Source organism: Polypterus senegalus, chromosome 3 (assembly GCF_016835505.1).
Source record: "Polypterus senegalus isolate Bchr_013 chromosome 3, ASM1683550v1, whole genome shotgun sequence".
NCBI lineage: Eukaryota > Metazoa > Chordata > Cladistia > Polypteriformes > Polypteridae > Polypterus > Polypterus senegalus.
This window is the reverse complement of record NC_053156.1, coordinates 259,995,129-260,014,585: the sequence shown is the minus strand read 5'-3', so window position 1 is coordinate 260,014,585 and position 19,457 is coordinate 259,995,129. Positions and strand designations below refer to the sequence as shown.

The 19,457-nt window shown below is 35.5% G+C and overlaps 1 protein-coding gene across 2 annotated transcripts in view; it reads left to right on the top strand.

The window, feature by feature from the left end:
• The window catches only part of LOC120526086 (CD2-associated protein), a 244,183-nt gene that overhangs the window by 177,914 nt on the left and 46,812 nt on the right, over positions 1-19,457 (top strand). The window contains exon 13 of one of the 2 annotated variants that reach the window (XM_039748979.1): positions 13,013-13,090. The exons of the other annotated variant lie outside the window; for it this stretch is intronic. Within the exon in view, the coding sequence (XP_039604913.1) occupies positions 13,013-13,090 (78 nt within the window). The remainder of the gene's footprint in view (positions 1-13,012; positions 13,091-19,457) is intronic. 2 annotated transcript variants of the gene reach the window in all.

Below are 19,457 nucleotides of genomic sequence, written 5' to 3'. Positions count from 1 at the left end.
TTGCAATGGGTGTTGCAAATTCGTGACGCTGCCGCCAAATACACAAAACAATTACTTTGACAATCATGTTACATTATTTTTAAAATGTTTCCTTTTCTTTTTCATAACTTCTTTAACACATGACATCGCTGCGAAGCGCGGGTATTTTGCTATATATATACATCACAGCGACACTCATAACAGTGACAAAACAATTACATTGACAATCATGTTACGTTATTTTCAAATGTTTCCTTTTCTTTCTCTTTCCTTCTTTAACACACTACTTCTCTGCTGCCAAGTGCAGGTGTGTATATATAGATAGATAGATAGATAGATAGATATGAGAACAACATAGATATATAGATATAGAGATATATATATATATATATATATATATATAGATAGAACAACACTCATATCAATGACAAAACAATTACATTAACAATCATGTTAAGTTATTTTTAAAATGTTTCCTTTTCTTTTTCATACCTTCATTAACACACTACTTCTCCGCTGAAGCGCTATATATTCTATATATATATATATATATATATATATATATATATATATATATATATATATATATACAGTGATCCCTTGCTGTATCGCTTTGACTTTCAGGTTTTGCTCTATCGCGGATTTTATATGTAAGCATATGTAAATGTATATTTTTCTGGATTTCTGGATAATGGGTCTTTTAATTTATGGTACATGCTTCCTCAGTTTGTTTACCCAGTTGATTTCATACAAGGGACGCTATTGGCGGATGGCTTAGAAGCTACCCAATCAGAGCACGTATTACATATTAACTAAAACTCCTCAATGCTATAAGATATGCCTCCTGCGCGGTGCTCGATTGTTTGCTTGTCTCTGCCTCTATCTCACCCTCTCTGAAATTCTCTGCGCCTGGACGGAGGGTGTGAGCAGAGGTGCTGTTTGCACTGAAGCTGTTTGCCTAGTGGATACGGACGATCTTCTAAGAAATGCCGCTTTATCGAGGTGCGTCCAAAAGCACACTTATTGATTTTTTGATTGTTTGCTTTAATCTCGCGCTCTCTCTCTCTCTCTGACGTTCTCTGCGCTTGCACAGATGCTGTTTGCTTAGAAGATACGGACGCTCCTGTAAAAAGTGCTGAAAGGCTACCTTCGCATTGATCCCTTCATTGCCGCTGCTTTATCGATTTTTCATTGTTTACTTTATTCTCTCTCTGACATTCTCCGCTCCTTACGCGCACTTTGAAGAGGAAGATATGTTTACATTCTTTTAATTGTGAGAAAGAACTGTCATCTCTGTCTTGTCATGGAGCACAGTTTAAACTTTTGACTAAAGGGTGTTATTTCATGTCTAGAGGGCTCTAATAATGTTAAAAACGTATTTAGAAGGTCATAAACAGGTTTTCTATGCTCCAACTGCTGAAAATATTAGATTTATAAATAAAGAATCCTACTTCGTGGAAATTCATTTATCTGTCTGGAGCGGATTAACCGCGATAAACAATGGTTTACTGTATAACTGTGCGGAGAATATTTATAAACAGTGTGGGAGAGTTTCTAAGGGCTTAAAATATATAAAAATAATCATACAAACATATGGTTTCTACTTCATGATTTTAACCTATCGCTGGGGTTCTGGAACCACATCCCCGATCGAGGAGGGATATACTATATATATATATATATATATATATATATATATATATACACACTCACCTAAAGGATTATTAGGAACACCTGTTCAATTTCTCATTAATGCAATTATCTAATCAACCAATCACATGGCAGTTGCTTCAATGCATTTAGGGGTGTGGTCCTGGTCAAGACAATCTCCTGAACTCCAAACTGAATGTCAGAATGGGAAAGAAAGGTGATTTAAGCAATTTTGAGCGTGGCATGGTTGTTGGTGCCAGACGGGCCGGTCTGAGTATTTCACAATCTGCTCAGTTACTGGGATTTTCACGCACAACCATTTCTAGGGTTTACAAAGAATGGTGTGAAAAGGGAAAAACATCCAGTATGCGGCAGTCCTGTGGGCTAAAATGCCTTGTTGATGCTAGAGGTCAGAGGAGAATGGGCCGACTGATTCAAGCTGATAGAAGAGCAACTTTGACTGAAATAACCACTCATTACAACCGAGGTATGCAGCAAAGCATTTGTGAAGTCACAACACGCACAACCTTGAGGCGGATGGGCTACAACAGTAGAAGACCCCACCGGGTACCACTTATCTCCACTACAAATAGGAAAATGAGGCTACAATTTGCACAAGCTCACCAAAATTGGACAGTTGAAGACTGGAAAAATGTTGCCTGGTCTGATGAGTCTTGATTTCTGTTGAGACATTCAAATGGTAGAGTCAGAATTTGGCGTAAACAGAATGAGAACATGGATCCATCATGCGTTGTTACCACTGTGCAGGCTGGTGGTGCTGGTGTAATAGATAGATAGATACTTTATTAATCCCAAGGGGAAATTCACATAATCCAGCAGCAGTATACTGATACAAAGAAACAATATTAAATTAAATAGTAATAAAAATGAAGAAAAGAAAAAAAAAATGGTAATGGTGTGGGGGATGTTTTCTTGGCACACTTTAGGCCCCTTAGTGCCAATTGGGCATCGTTTAAATGCCATGGGCTACCTGAGCATTGTTTCTGACCATGTCCATCCCTTCATGACCACCATGTACCCATCCTCTGATGGCTACTTCCAGCAGGATAATGCACCATGTCACAAAGCTCAAATCATTTCAAATTGGTTTCTTGAACATGACAATGAGTTCACTGTACTAAAATGGCCCCCACAGTCACCAGATCTCAACCCAATAGAGCATCTTTGGGATGTGGTGGAACGGGAGCTTCGTGCCCTGGATGTGCATCCCACAAATCTCCATCAACTGCAAGATGCTATCCTATTAATATGGGCCAACATTTCTAAAGAATGCTTTCAGCACCTTGTTGAATCAATGCCACATAGAATTAAGGCAGTTCTGAAGGCGAAAGGGGGTCAAACACCGTATTAGTATGGTGTTCCTAATAATCCTTTAGGTGAGTGTATATATATACACACACACACAGCCCCCCGATCTACATACTGTCAAATAAACGAACCACACACCGTGGCGCAACATTAGAGGCTTCACCTCTAGCACTGACGTCCGAGGTTCGATTCCCGAGAGGGAGTGCAGTGAGTGTGTACTGCCTGATGAGCCCAGAATTAGGACGAAACACGTGCCGTGTACTGTTTCAGTAAAACTATTTCAATATATTCAATATATATATATCAGTGCTTCCCGATTCATTTTACCCTCACACCCCCTTGGTTTGAGAAGAAGTATGAAAAAATATGAGGTTAACGCAGAAAAACAGATCACCAATTGAAGCTTTATGAATAATGGATACTTTATTCGCCATCAATAATTGTTTTGGTAAAGCCATACTCAGTGTAATCCTCCTTCCAAGTTATTTTACTGCGACTAGCCATGATTAAATGAACGGTAATAAAGTAAGAGCGAATTTGGATATAAGTAGGTTTTATTTAGTCGCCAGAAATATCTTTGGTAGGAATGGAAGTTGAATTTAGTCTTTAAAATTTAACTTACATTCCTACTAAACATATTTCTGTCGACCAAATAAAAATTACTTATATTTAAAATTGAGATAAATTAACATTTTGTACAAATAATGTTTTTAATTTTTCTTCCTCGATGGATTCTGGCACGCCCAACAACAGCTGCTCGCTATGTGTATGTGTATCTGTGTGTGTATGTATGTGTGTATATATATATATATATATATATATGTTGATATATGTAGATGTGTATATGTATATATGTGTATATGTAGATATGTATGTTTATGTGTGTGTGTATATATATATATATATATATATATATATATATATATATATATATATATGACAGCAACACTCATAAATGTGACAAAACAATTACATTGTCAATCATGTTACATTATTTTTAAAATGTTTCCTTTTCTTTTTCATTACTTGTTTAACACACAACTTCTCCGCTGCGAAGCGCGGGTATTTTGCTAGTATATGATATTTGGAATTATTCATTTTATGACCTGTATAGTACATTTCGGAAAACATTGTGGCACAGATGCAACATTATTCATATTATTCATATTCATTCGCATAACATCTTGCGGTTGTAATCAGTGACCACGTGTTTTTTTTGTTTTTTTTTTTTGTTCCCCCCCAATCTTGCCAGTCTCCATGTTGCTTTATGGTGGTGTTTCTTTTGAACTCCAGGACATGTAGAGGAAAGAATAGTACAGAGAGGTCAATTCAGTGCTATGTGCAATCATCAAATTCAAATGTTAACAGTTCACACACGCAAGGACCGTCCTTTCTACATTTACGACATGTGTACTTGTTGGCAAGGTACACACTTTTCTCTATGGTGTGGTTTCTATTACATACCTGAAAGAAAGAGACAATATATATATAACTTACTCCACGGAAGCTGTTGTGTCACCCTTGAACCTTTTGTGAAAGTGTTTATTTGATCTTTGGACTTCAGGCCTCACACATTATATAGTTTATGCCAATATTTTGTCAATTACTAATAAAATATGAAAAACGTTTCTTTTTTAACAATGTGCTTACACAGCTTATTGTAGAAATGTAACACACATGAAATGCATGTGTCAAATAGCCATCTATTATTTCCACTCTAAAACACCAGCACTTCACTCCCAGATAATCAAGGAATGAACTGGGAGAACTTTGTGCATGTTTTGCGGCGGTGGGGGAATGGAATAGCAGGCTGCTTGCTGCTTGTCTTTATTGCCACATTTACAGGACAAAAGACCGGATCTACAAGATTTTTCGTAGGCTCTGGTAATTCTAGTGTTAATGAATATACTACTGTAAATGTGTTATAATGATCGCTTCCTTTAATTAACAGCAACTTAAAAATTCTACTACTAGTTAAAAATTAATGTACAGCAAACTTTTAAAACAAATCTCAAGAAGTGATGGTGAATGAATTGTGTGAAGCAGAGTGAGACACCAAGCACAAGTGCTGCTGGCAGTCCAGAGTTCAACAAATAATATACAGGATTAAACTAAAAGATATTCACCCCAAACCCACAAATTCTGTGAAAATATAACATGTATAACCTTAATGCTTATTTTTTATCCGACACTGAAAAGCTGTAAATGGAATATCAGGAAAATAACAGTTATTTCCGATTATATGTAATGAGAAAAGAAGTCTGTATTTGTTTGCTATGATAAATGCCTAACAGTTTTAATATAAAATGACAGCAAATCAAGGTTTTTTACATTCAAGAGTGAAATTAAACAGGATCATGAGCATAACATTTTTTGGGTGCTGGAAAAAAGCTTAAAATCTTTTGTTAATATTCCTGCTAACTAAAAGGTAGAACAGTATAGTAGAAAAAGGTATCAGTTTTATAAATCACATTACAAACTAAGAGTTACCCAAACTATTCTGTAACATGTCTGTATTTATTTACTGCTGTGATCTGATCTTTCTGATCATAAAATAGATCATTATGATAGCAATTGACAAAAAGAAGTCATACTTAATTGCAGAAATACAATAATTGAGGGTTTCTCTGAAGTGCTACTTTCTGCTGCATGATTTGGCTCAAAAACTAATCGGCACATCATCATCTCATTACCGGCTTAAGTTTTGAGTTTGGTATTTTTCTGTCCAGCTGTTTTAGCTCTAGACCATCCTCAAGAAACTGTGACTCACAGACACAAACACACCCATCATCGAGATATCATTGTTTTCAGTATCGGGGGACCCCAAACATCAAGATCCATTGAAAACTGGAGAATGGAATTTTTAATAAATCTAAAGCTTTTGTTGCCACCCCATAGATGATAGGTTATGGTGGGTGATGGCGCAAAGCAATGCATAAGTATTGCAACATCGCATGTAACACAAGGTTAAAACAAACTAGATGTCATGATCATGTTTCATTTTTTGTTTTATGTTATTATATTTCATAGTCTTCAGTGCCATTTTTGAGCTTGCCTTTTCACTGATAATTTTGGATCTGTTGCAAGGGTCTCATCTTGTGTGTCTAGGGGCATGGCCTATGAAGTTGAAACCTCCAGTTCATTTGCGCAATGGGATGAAAAGTCCACTAGGTGTGCATTTCCTTATCTGACCTGCAGATACCATACGTTAAAATGAAAAAAACTAATTGCCATCTCTTCTCCCCTGGTTTTCACTTTGGTTTTTGCCTTTCATATGGGTTTAAGTTGCTGGTTTTATTTTTGTTTTGCTTTGTTTTTACATGCATCTCCTAGTTCATCTCTTGAAAAGTTCACTTATCTTCTGCTGAGTCAGGACACTTGAAGGCATTATGAAAGAACTAAAGCACTATCTGCTTGAGTTTGTAATAGACAGGAAGTCAGGTAAACCTTTTGAATGGTGGAGCATCAAATGAAACTGCTTTAAATACCTTTCTGTTTAGGCAAAGCGATATTTGTCTTGCCCACAATCATCACTGCCCTGTGAGCAGATGTTCAGTGTTATGGCAACATTTATGAGGATTTCATTACGTAAATGCAGAAAAGCTGTGCTCCCTGCATTATAACAACCCTTTATTGGAATGGAAGTATTAGTTTGACCATGTTGCTCATAATAGCTGCTCTTTACAGTTATTTTAGTTTTATTGTTTTACAGTAATCCCACCTCGATCGCGGGGGTTGCGTTCCAGAACCCCCTGCGATAGATGAAAATCCGCGAAGTAGAAACCATATGTTTGTATAGTTATTTTTATATATTTTAAGCCCTTATAAACTCTCCCACACTGTTAACATTATTAGAGCCCTCTAGACATGAAATAACACCCTTTAGTCAAAAGTTTAAACTGTGCTCCATGACAAGACAGAGATGACAGTTCTTTCTCACAATTAAAAGAATGCATATACAGTATATCTTCTCCTCCAAGGAGTGTCTGCATTAGGAGCAGAGAATTTCAGAGAGAAAGAGAGAAAGCGCTCGCAAAGAAAAGCAAACAATCAAAAAATCAATACGTGTGCTTTTAAGTTTGCCAAAGCACTGCAATAAAGCAGCATTTTTTAGAGGAGTGTCAGTATCTTCTAAGCAAACAGCCTCTGTGCAAACAGCCCCTCTGCCCACACCCCCTCCGTCAGGCGCAGAGAAAGTCAGAGAGAGAGCGCGAGATTAAAGCAAACAATCAAAAAATCAATACGTGTGCTTTTAAATATGTCGAAGCACCACAATAAAGCGGCATTTTTTAGAGGAGCGTCAGTATCTCTTAAGCAAACAGCACTTCTGCTCACACCCCCTCCGTCAGGCGCAGAGAATGTCAGAGAGGGTGAGATAGAGGCAGAGACAAGCAAACAATCAAGCACCGTGCGGGAAGCATATCTTATAGCATTGAGGAGTTTTAGTTAATATGTAATACGTGCTCTGATTGGGTAGCTTCTAAACCATCCACCAATAGCGTCCCTTGTATGAAATCAACAGGGCAAACAAACTGAGGAAGCATGTACAATAAATTAAAAGACCCATTGTCCGCAGAAATCCGCAAACCAGTGAAAAATCCGTGATATATATTTAGATATGCTTACATTTAAAATCCGCGATAGAGTGAAGCCGCGAAAGTCGAAGCGCGGTATAGCGAGGGTTTACTGTATTTGTTTTGTAAATGGCAAAGAATTTAAGAAAATGTTTCACAATTTTGAGTATTTTTATTATATTATATTGATATAGTTTAAGAGTTATATTGTTATTGTTACATATATTGATATATTTTTATGATTTTGCTGAATAATTTAACACTTTTTGTACATACACTGTGTGCACAATTATTAGGCAAGTGAGTATTTTGACCATATCATAATTTTCATGCATATATTCCATCTCCAAGCTGTATACACTTGAATGCTTTTTTGATTTAAGCATATCAGGTGATATGTATTTGTGTAATGAGGGAGGGTGTGGCCTAAGGAGACCAACACCCTATATCAAGGTGTGCATAATTAGGCAGTTTTTTTTCACTAGGCAAAATGAGCCAAAAAGAGATTTAACTGACTCTGAAAAGTCAAAAATTGTAAAAAGTCTTTCAGAGGGATGCAGCACTCCCCAAATTGCTAAGATATTGCTAAGATCATAGAATCATCAAGCATTTTGTTGCAAATAGTCAACAGAGTCGCAAGAAATGTGTTGAGAAAAAAGACGCAAATTAACTGCCACAGATTTGAGAAGAATCAAACGTGAAACAAGCATGAACCCATTATCCTCTTGTGCTGTCATATTCCAGAACTGCAACCTACCTGCAGTGCCTAGAAGTACAAGGTGTTCAGTGCTCAAAGACATGGCCAAGATAAGGAAAGCTGAAACCTGACCACCACTGAACAAGACACATAAACTGAAACGTCAAGAATAGGCCAAGGAGTATTTGAAGATAGATTTTTCAAAGGTTTTATGGACAGAGCACAGAGCTCCACTTCAACTCAGATGCCAGTAAGGTGGAGGTGGGTTACTGGTATGGACTGGTATTATTAAATATGAGCTAGTTGGACCTTTTTGGGTTGAAGATGGACTCAAATTCAACTCCCAAACCTACTGACAGTTTTTAGAAGACTCTTTCTTCAAGCAGTGGTACAGGGAAAATGTCAGTATCTTTCAAGAGGACCATGATTTGTATGCAGGGCACTGCTCCGTCACATGCATCAAAGTACTCCACTGCGTGGCTAGCCAGTAAAGGCCTTAAAGATGACAGAATAATGACATGGCCCCCTTCCTCCCCTGACCTAAACCCTATTGGGAACTTGTAGGCCCTTCTTAAACAGGAGATTTACAGGGAAGGAAAACAGTACAACTCTCTGAACAGTGTGTGGGAGGCTGTGGTTGCTGCTGCACAAAAAGTTGATCGGCAACAGATCAAGAAACTTAACAGATTCCATGAATGGAAGGCTTATTGCTGTTATTTAAAAGAATGGTGGCTATATTGGTCACTGATTTTTTTTTTTTCATGTCAGAAATGTTTATTTGCAAATTATGTGTTGTTTGTTTATTATACTCACTTTAACAGATGAAAATAAACAAGGGAGATCGGGAAAAATTTAGTTTTTGATGTAGTTGCATAATAATTCTCCACACTAATAGTTGCCTAATAATTGTGCACACACGTGTATTCCCCTGATAATATTCACACTCACATTTCCTTTGCATAACATTCATATTAAAATGAATCCCAAAAATACAACTTGCCTAATAGTTGTGCACATAGTGTAGTTAAAGCAATCTATTTTTATACATGTTTTGTTATTGTACTTGAGTGTTTTTTTCCCCAACCCAAGAGTAGGAGCTATTTATCAGCCACTAATATTGTTTGTCAGAAATTACAGATTCCTTTTATCGGGATCAGTTGCAAAACTCCCTCATTGGTAGGGCTCTAGTTCCTACGCCCTTGAGACTTTTAGTTAGGTTGAAAGACACCTCTGTTGCTGTCTAAGTTGGTACTCCTACACACCAGTATTTTACAATAAGGCCTTTTCAATTGGTAAATGCTCTGTGCCCTTCCCATCCAGAGCTCACAAGGGTATTTGAACATTTGGAGACATTTTTGTTTGTTCAATGACTCTGGAGTTTCAGTGGCTGTAGTCTAGATTCTGTATTCCTTCCTTTTATTCTTTTACCTCCAGCTAATAATATCAGACCTAGAACATAGTGTTGTGCAATCTTTTGTTTCTTTTATTCAAAAACGGTCTCTGCTTTATTTATTGCTTTGTTTAAAAATACCTACAGACCATTGCCATTATATAGAATATGGAGAAGTGACCTCCCATCCTCTTTACCCTTTCTCTGGGAACAGCTTTTTTCTCTAAGATTTCCCTTTCCTGTTAATACCTCAAACACCAACATACCCAACTTAAATTCACCATCTATATCTTGTATCTGACCACTGACTCACTATTGCGCTCTTTTGCCTCCTAAATGCCCCTTATTCTTTCCTCCATGTGTAGTACAGCACAACTGTCTATTCCTACTGTTTTCTTTACTTGAGCCCCTGCTTCTCTTTTATTATCTTCTCACCCAATATCTTTTTCTTCCTTAAAATCTGTGCTCTACCTCTATAACAGAAGCACTTCTTCCTGAGCACTCTTGTGGCCAGGTTGGTCCTGGCCTCTCACTCTTGAAGTCAGAAGTTTAAATATACTTAGGGTGAATTCTTTAAAACTCACTTTTTTACCCTCCACAGATTTGATGCTGAAAAGCTCTAAATTTGGCATGTCATTTAAGACATCATCTTTGCACAGGGCAAAAGTAATTTTTCCAACAATGTTCACAGGCAGATTATTTCATTTTTTTAATTAACTATATCACAGTTGTAGTGGGTGACAAGTTTACATACACTTTGTTAATATTTGGTATCATGGCCTTTAAATTGTTTAACTCAATCCAAATGTTTTGGGTAGCCTTTCACAAGCTATAATAAGTTGCTAGAATTTTGGCCAGGTTCTTTAGCTTGCTTGCTCTCACTTGGTTATTCACTTCAGCCCACAAATTGTCAATCGGATTGAGGTCAGGGCTTTGTGACGGCCACTCCAATACCTTGACCTTGTTGCTCTTAAGCCATTTTGCCTCAATTTTGGGGGTATTCCTGGGGTCAATATCCTTTAGGAAGACCTCATCATGCCATCTATTTTGGGAAATGCACCAGTCCCTCTTGTAGTAAAACACCCCCCCACAACATCATGATCCCATATACATGGTTGATGGTTGGCATAGTGTTCTTTGACTTGCAAGCCTCACCCTTTTTCCTCCAAACATAGCGATGGTCATTATGGCCAAACAGTTTGATCATGAGTTCATGAAACCAAAGGATATTTCTCCTAACTGAAGTCTGGCTTTTTTATGTCAGCTTTGGAGCAGTGGCTCCTTCCTTGCTGAGCAGCCTTTCAGGTTATGTCGACATAGAACTTGTTTTACTGTTTATTTTGTTACCTGTGTACCATTTTTTCCTCCAGCATCTTCACAAGTACCTTTGCTGCTGCTGTGAGATTGATTTTTCACTTTTTCTGTCAAAGTATGTTCTTCTCAAGGAGACATAATGTGTCTCCTTTATAAGCAGTTTGATGGCTGTGTGGTCCTATGGTGTTTATACTTGTGCACATTATTGTTTGTACAGATGAACATGGAACCTTCAGGTGTTTGGAAATTGTTCCCAAGGATGAACCAGATTTGTGGAGGTCCACAATTTTTTTTTTTTTTCTCTCGGATCTTGACTGATTTCTTTTGATTTCTCCATTATGTCAAGCAAAGAGGCAGTGAGTTTGATGGTGAGCCTTAACATATATTCATATGTTGACTCCATTTAGGCTAACTGGCTATGATAAGTTAATTGTCAAATTACCTAATGGGTTGGCGTCATTCTGTGGAATTTTCCAAGCTGTTTAAAGGCACAGTTTCATGAAGTGTATGTAAACCTGTGACCCACTGGAATTGTGATACAGTCAATATAAAATGAAATAATCTGTCTGTGAACATTGTTGAAAAAAATATTTTTTTCCCTGCACAAAGTAGTTGTCTTATACGATACACCAATTCATAGTTTGTTAGTATAAAATCTGTGGAGGGGATATAAAGTGAGTTTTAAAGAATTCACACCACTTATAATCAAGTTCTTCTTAAACACTGAGAACAATGGGTCATTCAATTTCAGTATTGAGTAGTTTGTTTCTGCTGCTCAGATAGATGGATGAGCATTAGCCATGTAGGGACTAGGAGTGAATTATTTACCATTAGATTCATTTTACCAAATGAAATGCCCTTCCCAGTGTAGATTAAACAAAAAAAATGTTTAACCGGTATGCTAAAAATTGGTGAAAAACCACTGGACATTTTTAAACATAAAACACAAAGATGCATACAGAAGGAAACAAGATAGGTGATTTTTTTGTTTATGTATTAGTGTCTTAAAGGCAGTATCTTTGCTGTCCTGTTAGAGCAGCAGGAAATTATTAAGTATTATTGCACTTTTAAGGTACGGAAGTATGTGTAATAAGTCGGTGGTTCATTTGTTATTCGTTTTAAAAAGTACATATTAATCTGAAAAAAATACACCAAAACATTATACTGGTATTTATGAAAACCCTTAAATTTTTTTATTATATTCTTATATTTATCTTTTGCCATACACATACTTTTCACTCCTAGTAATGCCATTTAATCCTTGTAGCTAGATTTCTCCTTTTGTTTTTGTACCTTATGTATTTTATTGAAGTAAAAAAAAAAATTCAAGGCTACAATCAGGCAAGGATTTTCATTTTGCTTGAGGTTAATTTTTCCCAAATTTGAACAGTGTGATTATTTAACCTATAAAGTAAGTCATACAAATGTCTAGCAAATGTGGGTATATGCTAAATAATGTTTTATTTTGGAACTGAATATGTGGAGCAGTTCTTTTCACTTTTCGCCACTGTTCAAAATAGACACAGGTACAGAAACTTGTTAGAAAATGGATGAATAACTTTGACACACATGATTTGTGCATTTTTATTTTTGAAATATCTCCATAATGAGACATAAGTTGCATGAATGATGATGATGATGAAAGTCCTTTTTTTGTATAAGGTTATACAAAGACACAGTGATAAAGTAACACACATCTGTCAATGCATGTATTTGTCACTTAATGCCTAACTTTCCGTGAACCATTCTGTTTAACTATTATTGTACTCTGTAAGAAGTGTTTGTAGCTTTTTTCAGATGTATGTAAGTTGTTATGATCTTTTGTAGTCAGGACAAGTTCTGTATATTTTTGTTGTAGTTTATTGCTCTTCATTTTCCTGTCTTGCTTTCCTATAATTACTTCCCTTCTGAAAGTGATCTTTTAGCCAGAAGACTGCACAGCACCATCTATCACTGTTTCCATTTTCTTATATTGTTTACTGTTTTCATACAAATGCTTTATGAAGACATCCCTAACATCTACATTTTTCCTAGCTAAGCACTTTTTACAGTAATTAACAATGGTTCTCATGTTCACAGCATCTCGCTGGTCATTAGAGTTAGAGGGTAGTGCAGCCGATTCTGCTGTTCAGGATCAAGTATCAAGCAAGCCACAGTGTAAGTCTATCTTAATCTTTTATCTGTACTTAAATTAAGATTTATTAGCCTGATTTGGATTGTATACTAAGAAATAAGGTTTTGTTTGTCATGTTAAAGTCTGTCAGTGTGAATAGTTTTCTAAACATTTGTGTAAAATTCATCTCCTCTTACAATATTATCAAAGAAATATTCTTACTGTTTTCTATTTGCTTGTGCACAGTTTTCTAAAAGTAGTTCATTATTACTATTAGCCTTCTCTAGCACAAAGCCTGAATTTATCTGTCTTAAATATGTTTTCATTAGCCTTGATCTCTATGACATTACTTAAAGGTTTAACCCTGTACACAATTTTATCTGTAGAAGTTCAGTGGCCTTGAACACAACTTTCCCTTTTTCACAGTTTATGGATGATGGTCTCCGTCTAGGACATTTGATACTTTGTGGTAGAGATTGGTAGACCAGTTAGAATTCTTTTCTTATGTAAACATTGTAATACCTAAAGGAGTCCCATCTCTCTTAATCTCTATTAAAGAGTGACGACTAATGCATAACTTTAAACTTTAAAGCATAGCCCTAATAGTGAATAATTAAATTGTGAAAGCCTAAAAGTAAATCTACAATATGAGTTGTAATAATAAACCATGTATAGGCAAAGTATGTGTGAAGTAAAATATAAATAGTTACACTTGACAAATAAATATTAAATAAGCACAAATCACATGTTCAGTATAAAGTAAATAAGTAATGGAGCCTGATCAAACAAAAATGTGAATTGAAATGAAATACTGTAGTTGTTATTTTGTTTCCCAGAAAAGTATTAGAAGAGTTCATGGCTTTTGCACATACTGTATATCAATGGGATGGTCACCTGTTCATCACGCCTTTGTGGTTTCATTAAGTGTTCTACAGGAGTGTCTTGTTTGATTTAAAATAAACAACATTTCTCATTCTAGCCAAGTAAGCCAACCCATGTCACATTGTATTTAATTTTGTAATCTTACATCAGTAGCTCCATTATTGTAAATTACTAAATGAAAACATATAAAATGTAAATATTACGAATGTTTAGAGGAGGTTGGGATAATAAGGTTAAGTACACTTTTAAATGTATAATGAGATTTAGAGAGTACTTACATTGGCAATTAGTTCCATACCCAAGCACATTTGTCCACTTGAAACCCCACAAAGTCTAGTTCCTTTGACTAGTGAGATTGGTCTGTTTCAGGCCAACCATACCGTGCCTTTACCTGCATGGAAGAGATGGGCTCCGAGCACGGTTCAGTACCATCTGGGAACAGTATGATCGCTAAGTGTGCCCGAGCATGGGAAACAGACATCACGTTAATGATGCGACAAGTCAGAGTGCAATTCTCATTTCATTGCATATCTGTTGAGTTTAAGAACAGGTTTTTATTCTTGCCTTACCCATGAACGTGAATTGTAGTTGACAAGAAAAGCTGCATATTCCAAATTACATAATTACTCATTTTTATTACCTTTTTTAATTTAAAGAAAGGCTTTCAAGATTCAGTGCCTTGTTTGGTTTTTGTAAGAACCTTGTTTTGTATATGCAGTAGTAGGATGTCATTAGATAGTCTTGGTTTTTACTGTATATGCCACTTCTGTGTCATCTTCTGGCCTTGTTCATTTTTACCACCCAGCTCATTTTTGTTTGAAGGAAATGCTGCACTTAATGTGTTGTTCTTTACAATACATTGAAGGGAAAAATAAGGTATGTTTCTTTTTAAGTGCAAATGGGAGTCATGGAGTAGAATAAGGTCTTATTTTTATCTTCATGAATTATATTAACCACTATACTAAAAATTGTTTTTGTACTCCATATTTATTTTTATATTAATATAATATTGACATTTTTCCAGTTCTAAAGTTATCAATACTAGACTCACTATTGTCATAAATATCATAGTAAAGAACTAATTTTTATATTTTGTTATATATTTTTGATATACTTCGTTTGAATAAAAATAATCATTAATGCTTTTGGGTTGGTCATCCTTTTTAGTGTTTTTTCGGCCTAGGTTTTACATTTACATAACATTTAGATTACACTGTACGCTGTTTACATTTGGCTGACTGAAAGACCTACTTAAATTAATTTGCAAAAACTCACAATACCCACCTTTAGTGATTTAAAAGCATGTAGTATTTGGTACACTTATCACAGCAGCAAAACAAAACTCCAGACCTTGGATTCTTGAAGAACAATGCTGGTTGTCTTTTCAAGTGGTCCCATCTTAATTTGAATTTTTAATAGTATAAAGTCAAAACTTACTCAGGGAAGTATCCAAAATTTAGATTGTGTTCTCAGAGTTTCTTCTCAGGAAGTTTGCTCCAAAGTGGTAAACTGCATTAGTAATGTTGATTTTCCTTACCATTGTGAAGCTGGGTTTCTTGTTTCAGATAACCAAAGTTTGAGGCATTAGACTAGATTTGTAAATATGATAGAGCAGCTCAAATTCTAGCATTTTGAATAGCTGCTTTATTAGCTGTAGATAAAGTAGACCATAATACTAAAGGCATTTGAGTGTTCTTCACAGAAAGTGTTCAGAGTTTAAGAAACCTTTTTGTGTTAACTCATTTGCCTGAGCTTATTTTTCTTGTTTTCTCAACTAAGGTTGCCTCATCTTTGCAGTTGTTTTGCAATGTTGAATGCTTAGAATTGAGATACAGTTTGTACTTTTTCAAAAGTCCAATTGATTATTTTGGCAGCCATTCTAAACCTTATTTAATAAAACAGGTAATATAAATTATCATGCTAGTTTCCAGCATTGTAAATTTTCTATATTCATAAAACAGACCAAAACTAATTAAGTGTTTTTTATAGCAACATAATGGAAAGTAATTTTTTCATGCTTGCATAAACAAACGCAGAAACAGCATGCATTTCATATAAGTAAAATCAGGAGAATCTTTCTTAAAGTATTGAAACAGGAAAACGTTTAAAAAATGCTAATGTTGTAGAATTGTGGCTTTTTGTCTAAAAATATTGAATTTGCTCATTTCTGTGTTGTGGGATACATGCACGACAACATACACTGGCTTATCCAGGTATAATACTATCTATATGCTTCTAATACTGTGTGTCAACTTGTTGTCTAATCATCATATTGTCTTTAGCATTAATTGAATGCAGCTTTTTCTTCATGTGATGCAAAGCATTGCATTTCATAAGATCTTAAGCAACAGTAAAGAGATTTTTGTTTCTTTGATGTAGTGATGCATGTTTTTATGCTCTGTTAGTTCTTATCAGTCTTTGTCTGGAAGTGGTTAAAATTTCTAATGCCACAGAAGCTTGCAAGAATGCTGACCTGCTTTCCCAGCTCTCTGCAATTTTAGTTTCACTTCCAGCACATATTTTAAAGTTTATTGAAGGGTTCAAATAAATTAATTCAAATAAAAGATTGTTTTGTGTGTATCTTGAGTTATAATTCTCATATCCAATTAGTTTTACTGAGAGTTCAAGATTGATTGATAATAATTTAAAAGCTTGTCTTGCTGGATGTATTTATCTTGTAAAGTGAATTCATTATGACTCCTGCCTTTCCTTCCCTGATGATAGATCTGTTTAGTTTTTGATAAATCTGCAGGCAGATTGGAGAAATTATAACTATGGAAACGAAACACTTGTAGATCATAACACCACCTAAATGCCCCCAATCACAATTTAAAAGCATGTATTTGGACTCTTAACCTTCCACTGTTTACTTACTCTGCATACCTATTCCTGTTTGTCATACTAAAATAGGTTTTTGTGTTAACATCATCAGTACTGTTACTTCATTTGCTCATTCTAACGGATAGAACTTTAACAGCTGTTCATTAACTCATCCCACAGGACGGGCCTCAGCAGGTTCATGCAAATTTGTGACAAAGCTGATGGAAATGTTTTAATCTTTGGTTTAAATTAAAGGAGCATATAAGGAGGTTTTTTATTTTATGTTAGCAAAGAAGAAGATCACACACTATTCCTGTTTCTGTATGCCTCCAGTATCTTAAGGGTATTTATTTCAGTTTTTCTCAAAAGTGTAGAATTAGTCTATTTGAGCATTTTGCAGTTAAACAGGATATGCTTGCTGAAGTGAGTTTTAACCACTTTGTAACAGTTTCTGGTTTTGATATGCTCTCTTCCTTAATAAAATGCTTTACCTGTGGTTACCAGAGTTGTGCTGCTTATATCTGGAACGTTTAAGTCTAACAACATAGTAATTTGGGACATGTGAGTTAGTAAATGAGAGTATTATCAGAAAGAGTACAGTATATTGTCCCTTTAGCATATTTTCACTTGTTAATATGAAAGTGGCTTTTGTTTTGCAGAAATTGTGTTACTAAAATATCTCATTAATAATATGATTTATTAAGTATTACAATAGAGCACATTGTGAAATATACTGTACTAGATGGATACTTTATGACAGTTTGCACTTGTACCAAAACAGTCATAAGGTTACTGTCAACAGTAATGGAGTAGACATACACAAAGACAATCATATATATTGTTTGCACAATCAATCTTTCCTGCAGAAAACTAGTTTTTATCAATGTTGTTGGATTGAGATGAGGGAACATTTGTATTTGCAGCCATCTTTATGATATTTTGGAAACACAGGTTTATGAGTTTTCATTTTAGGCTGCTTAAATTCTAACTTGGTAACAGTCTGTTTGGTTTGATTGCTGTCAATTACTTTAAAAATTTCTGCCCCAAGCTGCACACGTAGTTTGTTCATATTTTGTGAAAGATTTTCAGGGCATATGTGTGGAACTACTGCCATTGTATGCATGCACAGAAAATCAATAGTTTCAGCATTCGTGCAGTAGTGCAGGGCATATATAATCCAAAGCTGCTATGATATATATGATGGAAAGTATGTTTGTGCAAGTAAAATGCATTGTATATTTGGTATTGATTTGTTCTCTATTTCTTTTATTAACATGGTTGAAATAGTTTAACAGCTTCTAGGAATAAACATTTGCTTACATCACTGTACGGCATATGAGATTATATGCTACACTAACATTATATACATACAATGTGTAATATAACATCAGTTTGTAAATGTAGCTATAAAGAATACAGAAACAATTAGGTCATTCAAATGTGGCTTATGCAGTAGATAGTTCTATTGCCTCTAGGGCTGTCAAATTAACCAAAAAAGGTTTGAATATTTCAAATAAGAATAGGTATCTGAATATATTTGAACTTAGTTTAGTAATTCTGACTATTAACTATACATTGGCAATTGCGTTTTTGTACTCACGGCAGTGGCCATAGCAATAACAAACCCCAACAGGATAAAAAAAAAAAATCCTAACTGTACTTGGGAAGCTGATATTTAAATACACATGACAATATGATTGTAGTTCAGGACATCTGTAGAGTGCTACAGATGGAATGCACATAAGCACTTCATGTTTAGCATAAGCACCACAAGTTTTAAAAAAATAAAGTTTTGAATATTTATAACATAGTAGAGCCATGGTATCCGTGCATCTGGCTTGTAAAGATTTAAGCTCTTTCTCATGGCTGTTTTTATTACTGTGTCTAGACCAAGATCAAGAGGAATACTGGTCAGTAAGACCATGACAGAGTGAGAATAACAAGTGAAGCAAAAAGCTGGCAGGTCGATGGCAGACTTTTTTTATTATTTTGGAACTGGTAAATAGGCAGCAGTAGGATACCATTTATATCATGACATTTGGAATAAAAAGCCAGTCCGCATAATCTGCTTTTTTTTTTTCTCCTTCACAGATGCAGCAATATTTTAGTAAAGGTGGTTTGAGTAATCAGAGCATGTATTACATATTAACTAAAACTCCTCAATGCTATAAGATATGCATCCCGCGCGGAGCTTGATTGTTTGCTTGTCTCTGCCTCTCTCTCACCCTCTCTGACATTCTCTGCCTGATGGAGGGCTGTTTGCACAGAGGCTGTTTGCTTAAAAGATACTGACGCTCCTCTAAAAAAATGCCTGCTTTATTGCGGTGCTCGGCATATTTAAAAGCACAAAAGCACACGTATTGATTTTTTGATTGTTGCTTTAATCTCGCTGTCTCTCTCTGACGTTCTCTGCGCCTGACGGAGGAGATGTGAGCAGAGGGGCTGTTTGCACAGAAGCTGTTTGCTTAGAAGATACTAACGCTCCTCTAAAAAATGCCGCAGCAATCTTAAAAACACAAGTATTGATTTTTTGATTGTTTGCTTTTCTTTGCTCTCTCTCTCTCTCTCCCTTTGAAATTCTCTGCTCCTGAAGAGAAGAAGATCTATTTGCATTCTTTTAATTGTGAGAAAGAACTGTCATCTCTGTCTTGTCATGGAGGACAGTTTAAACTTTTGACTAAAGGGTGTTATTTCATGTCTAGAGGGCTC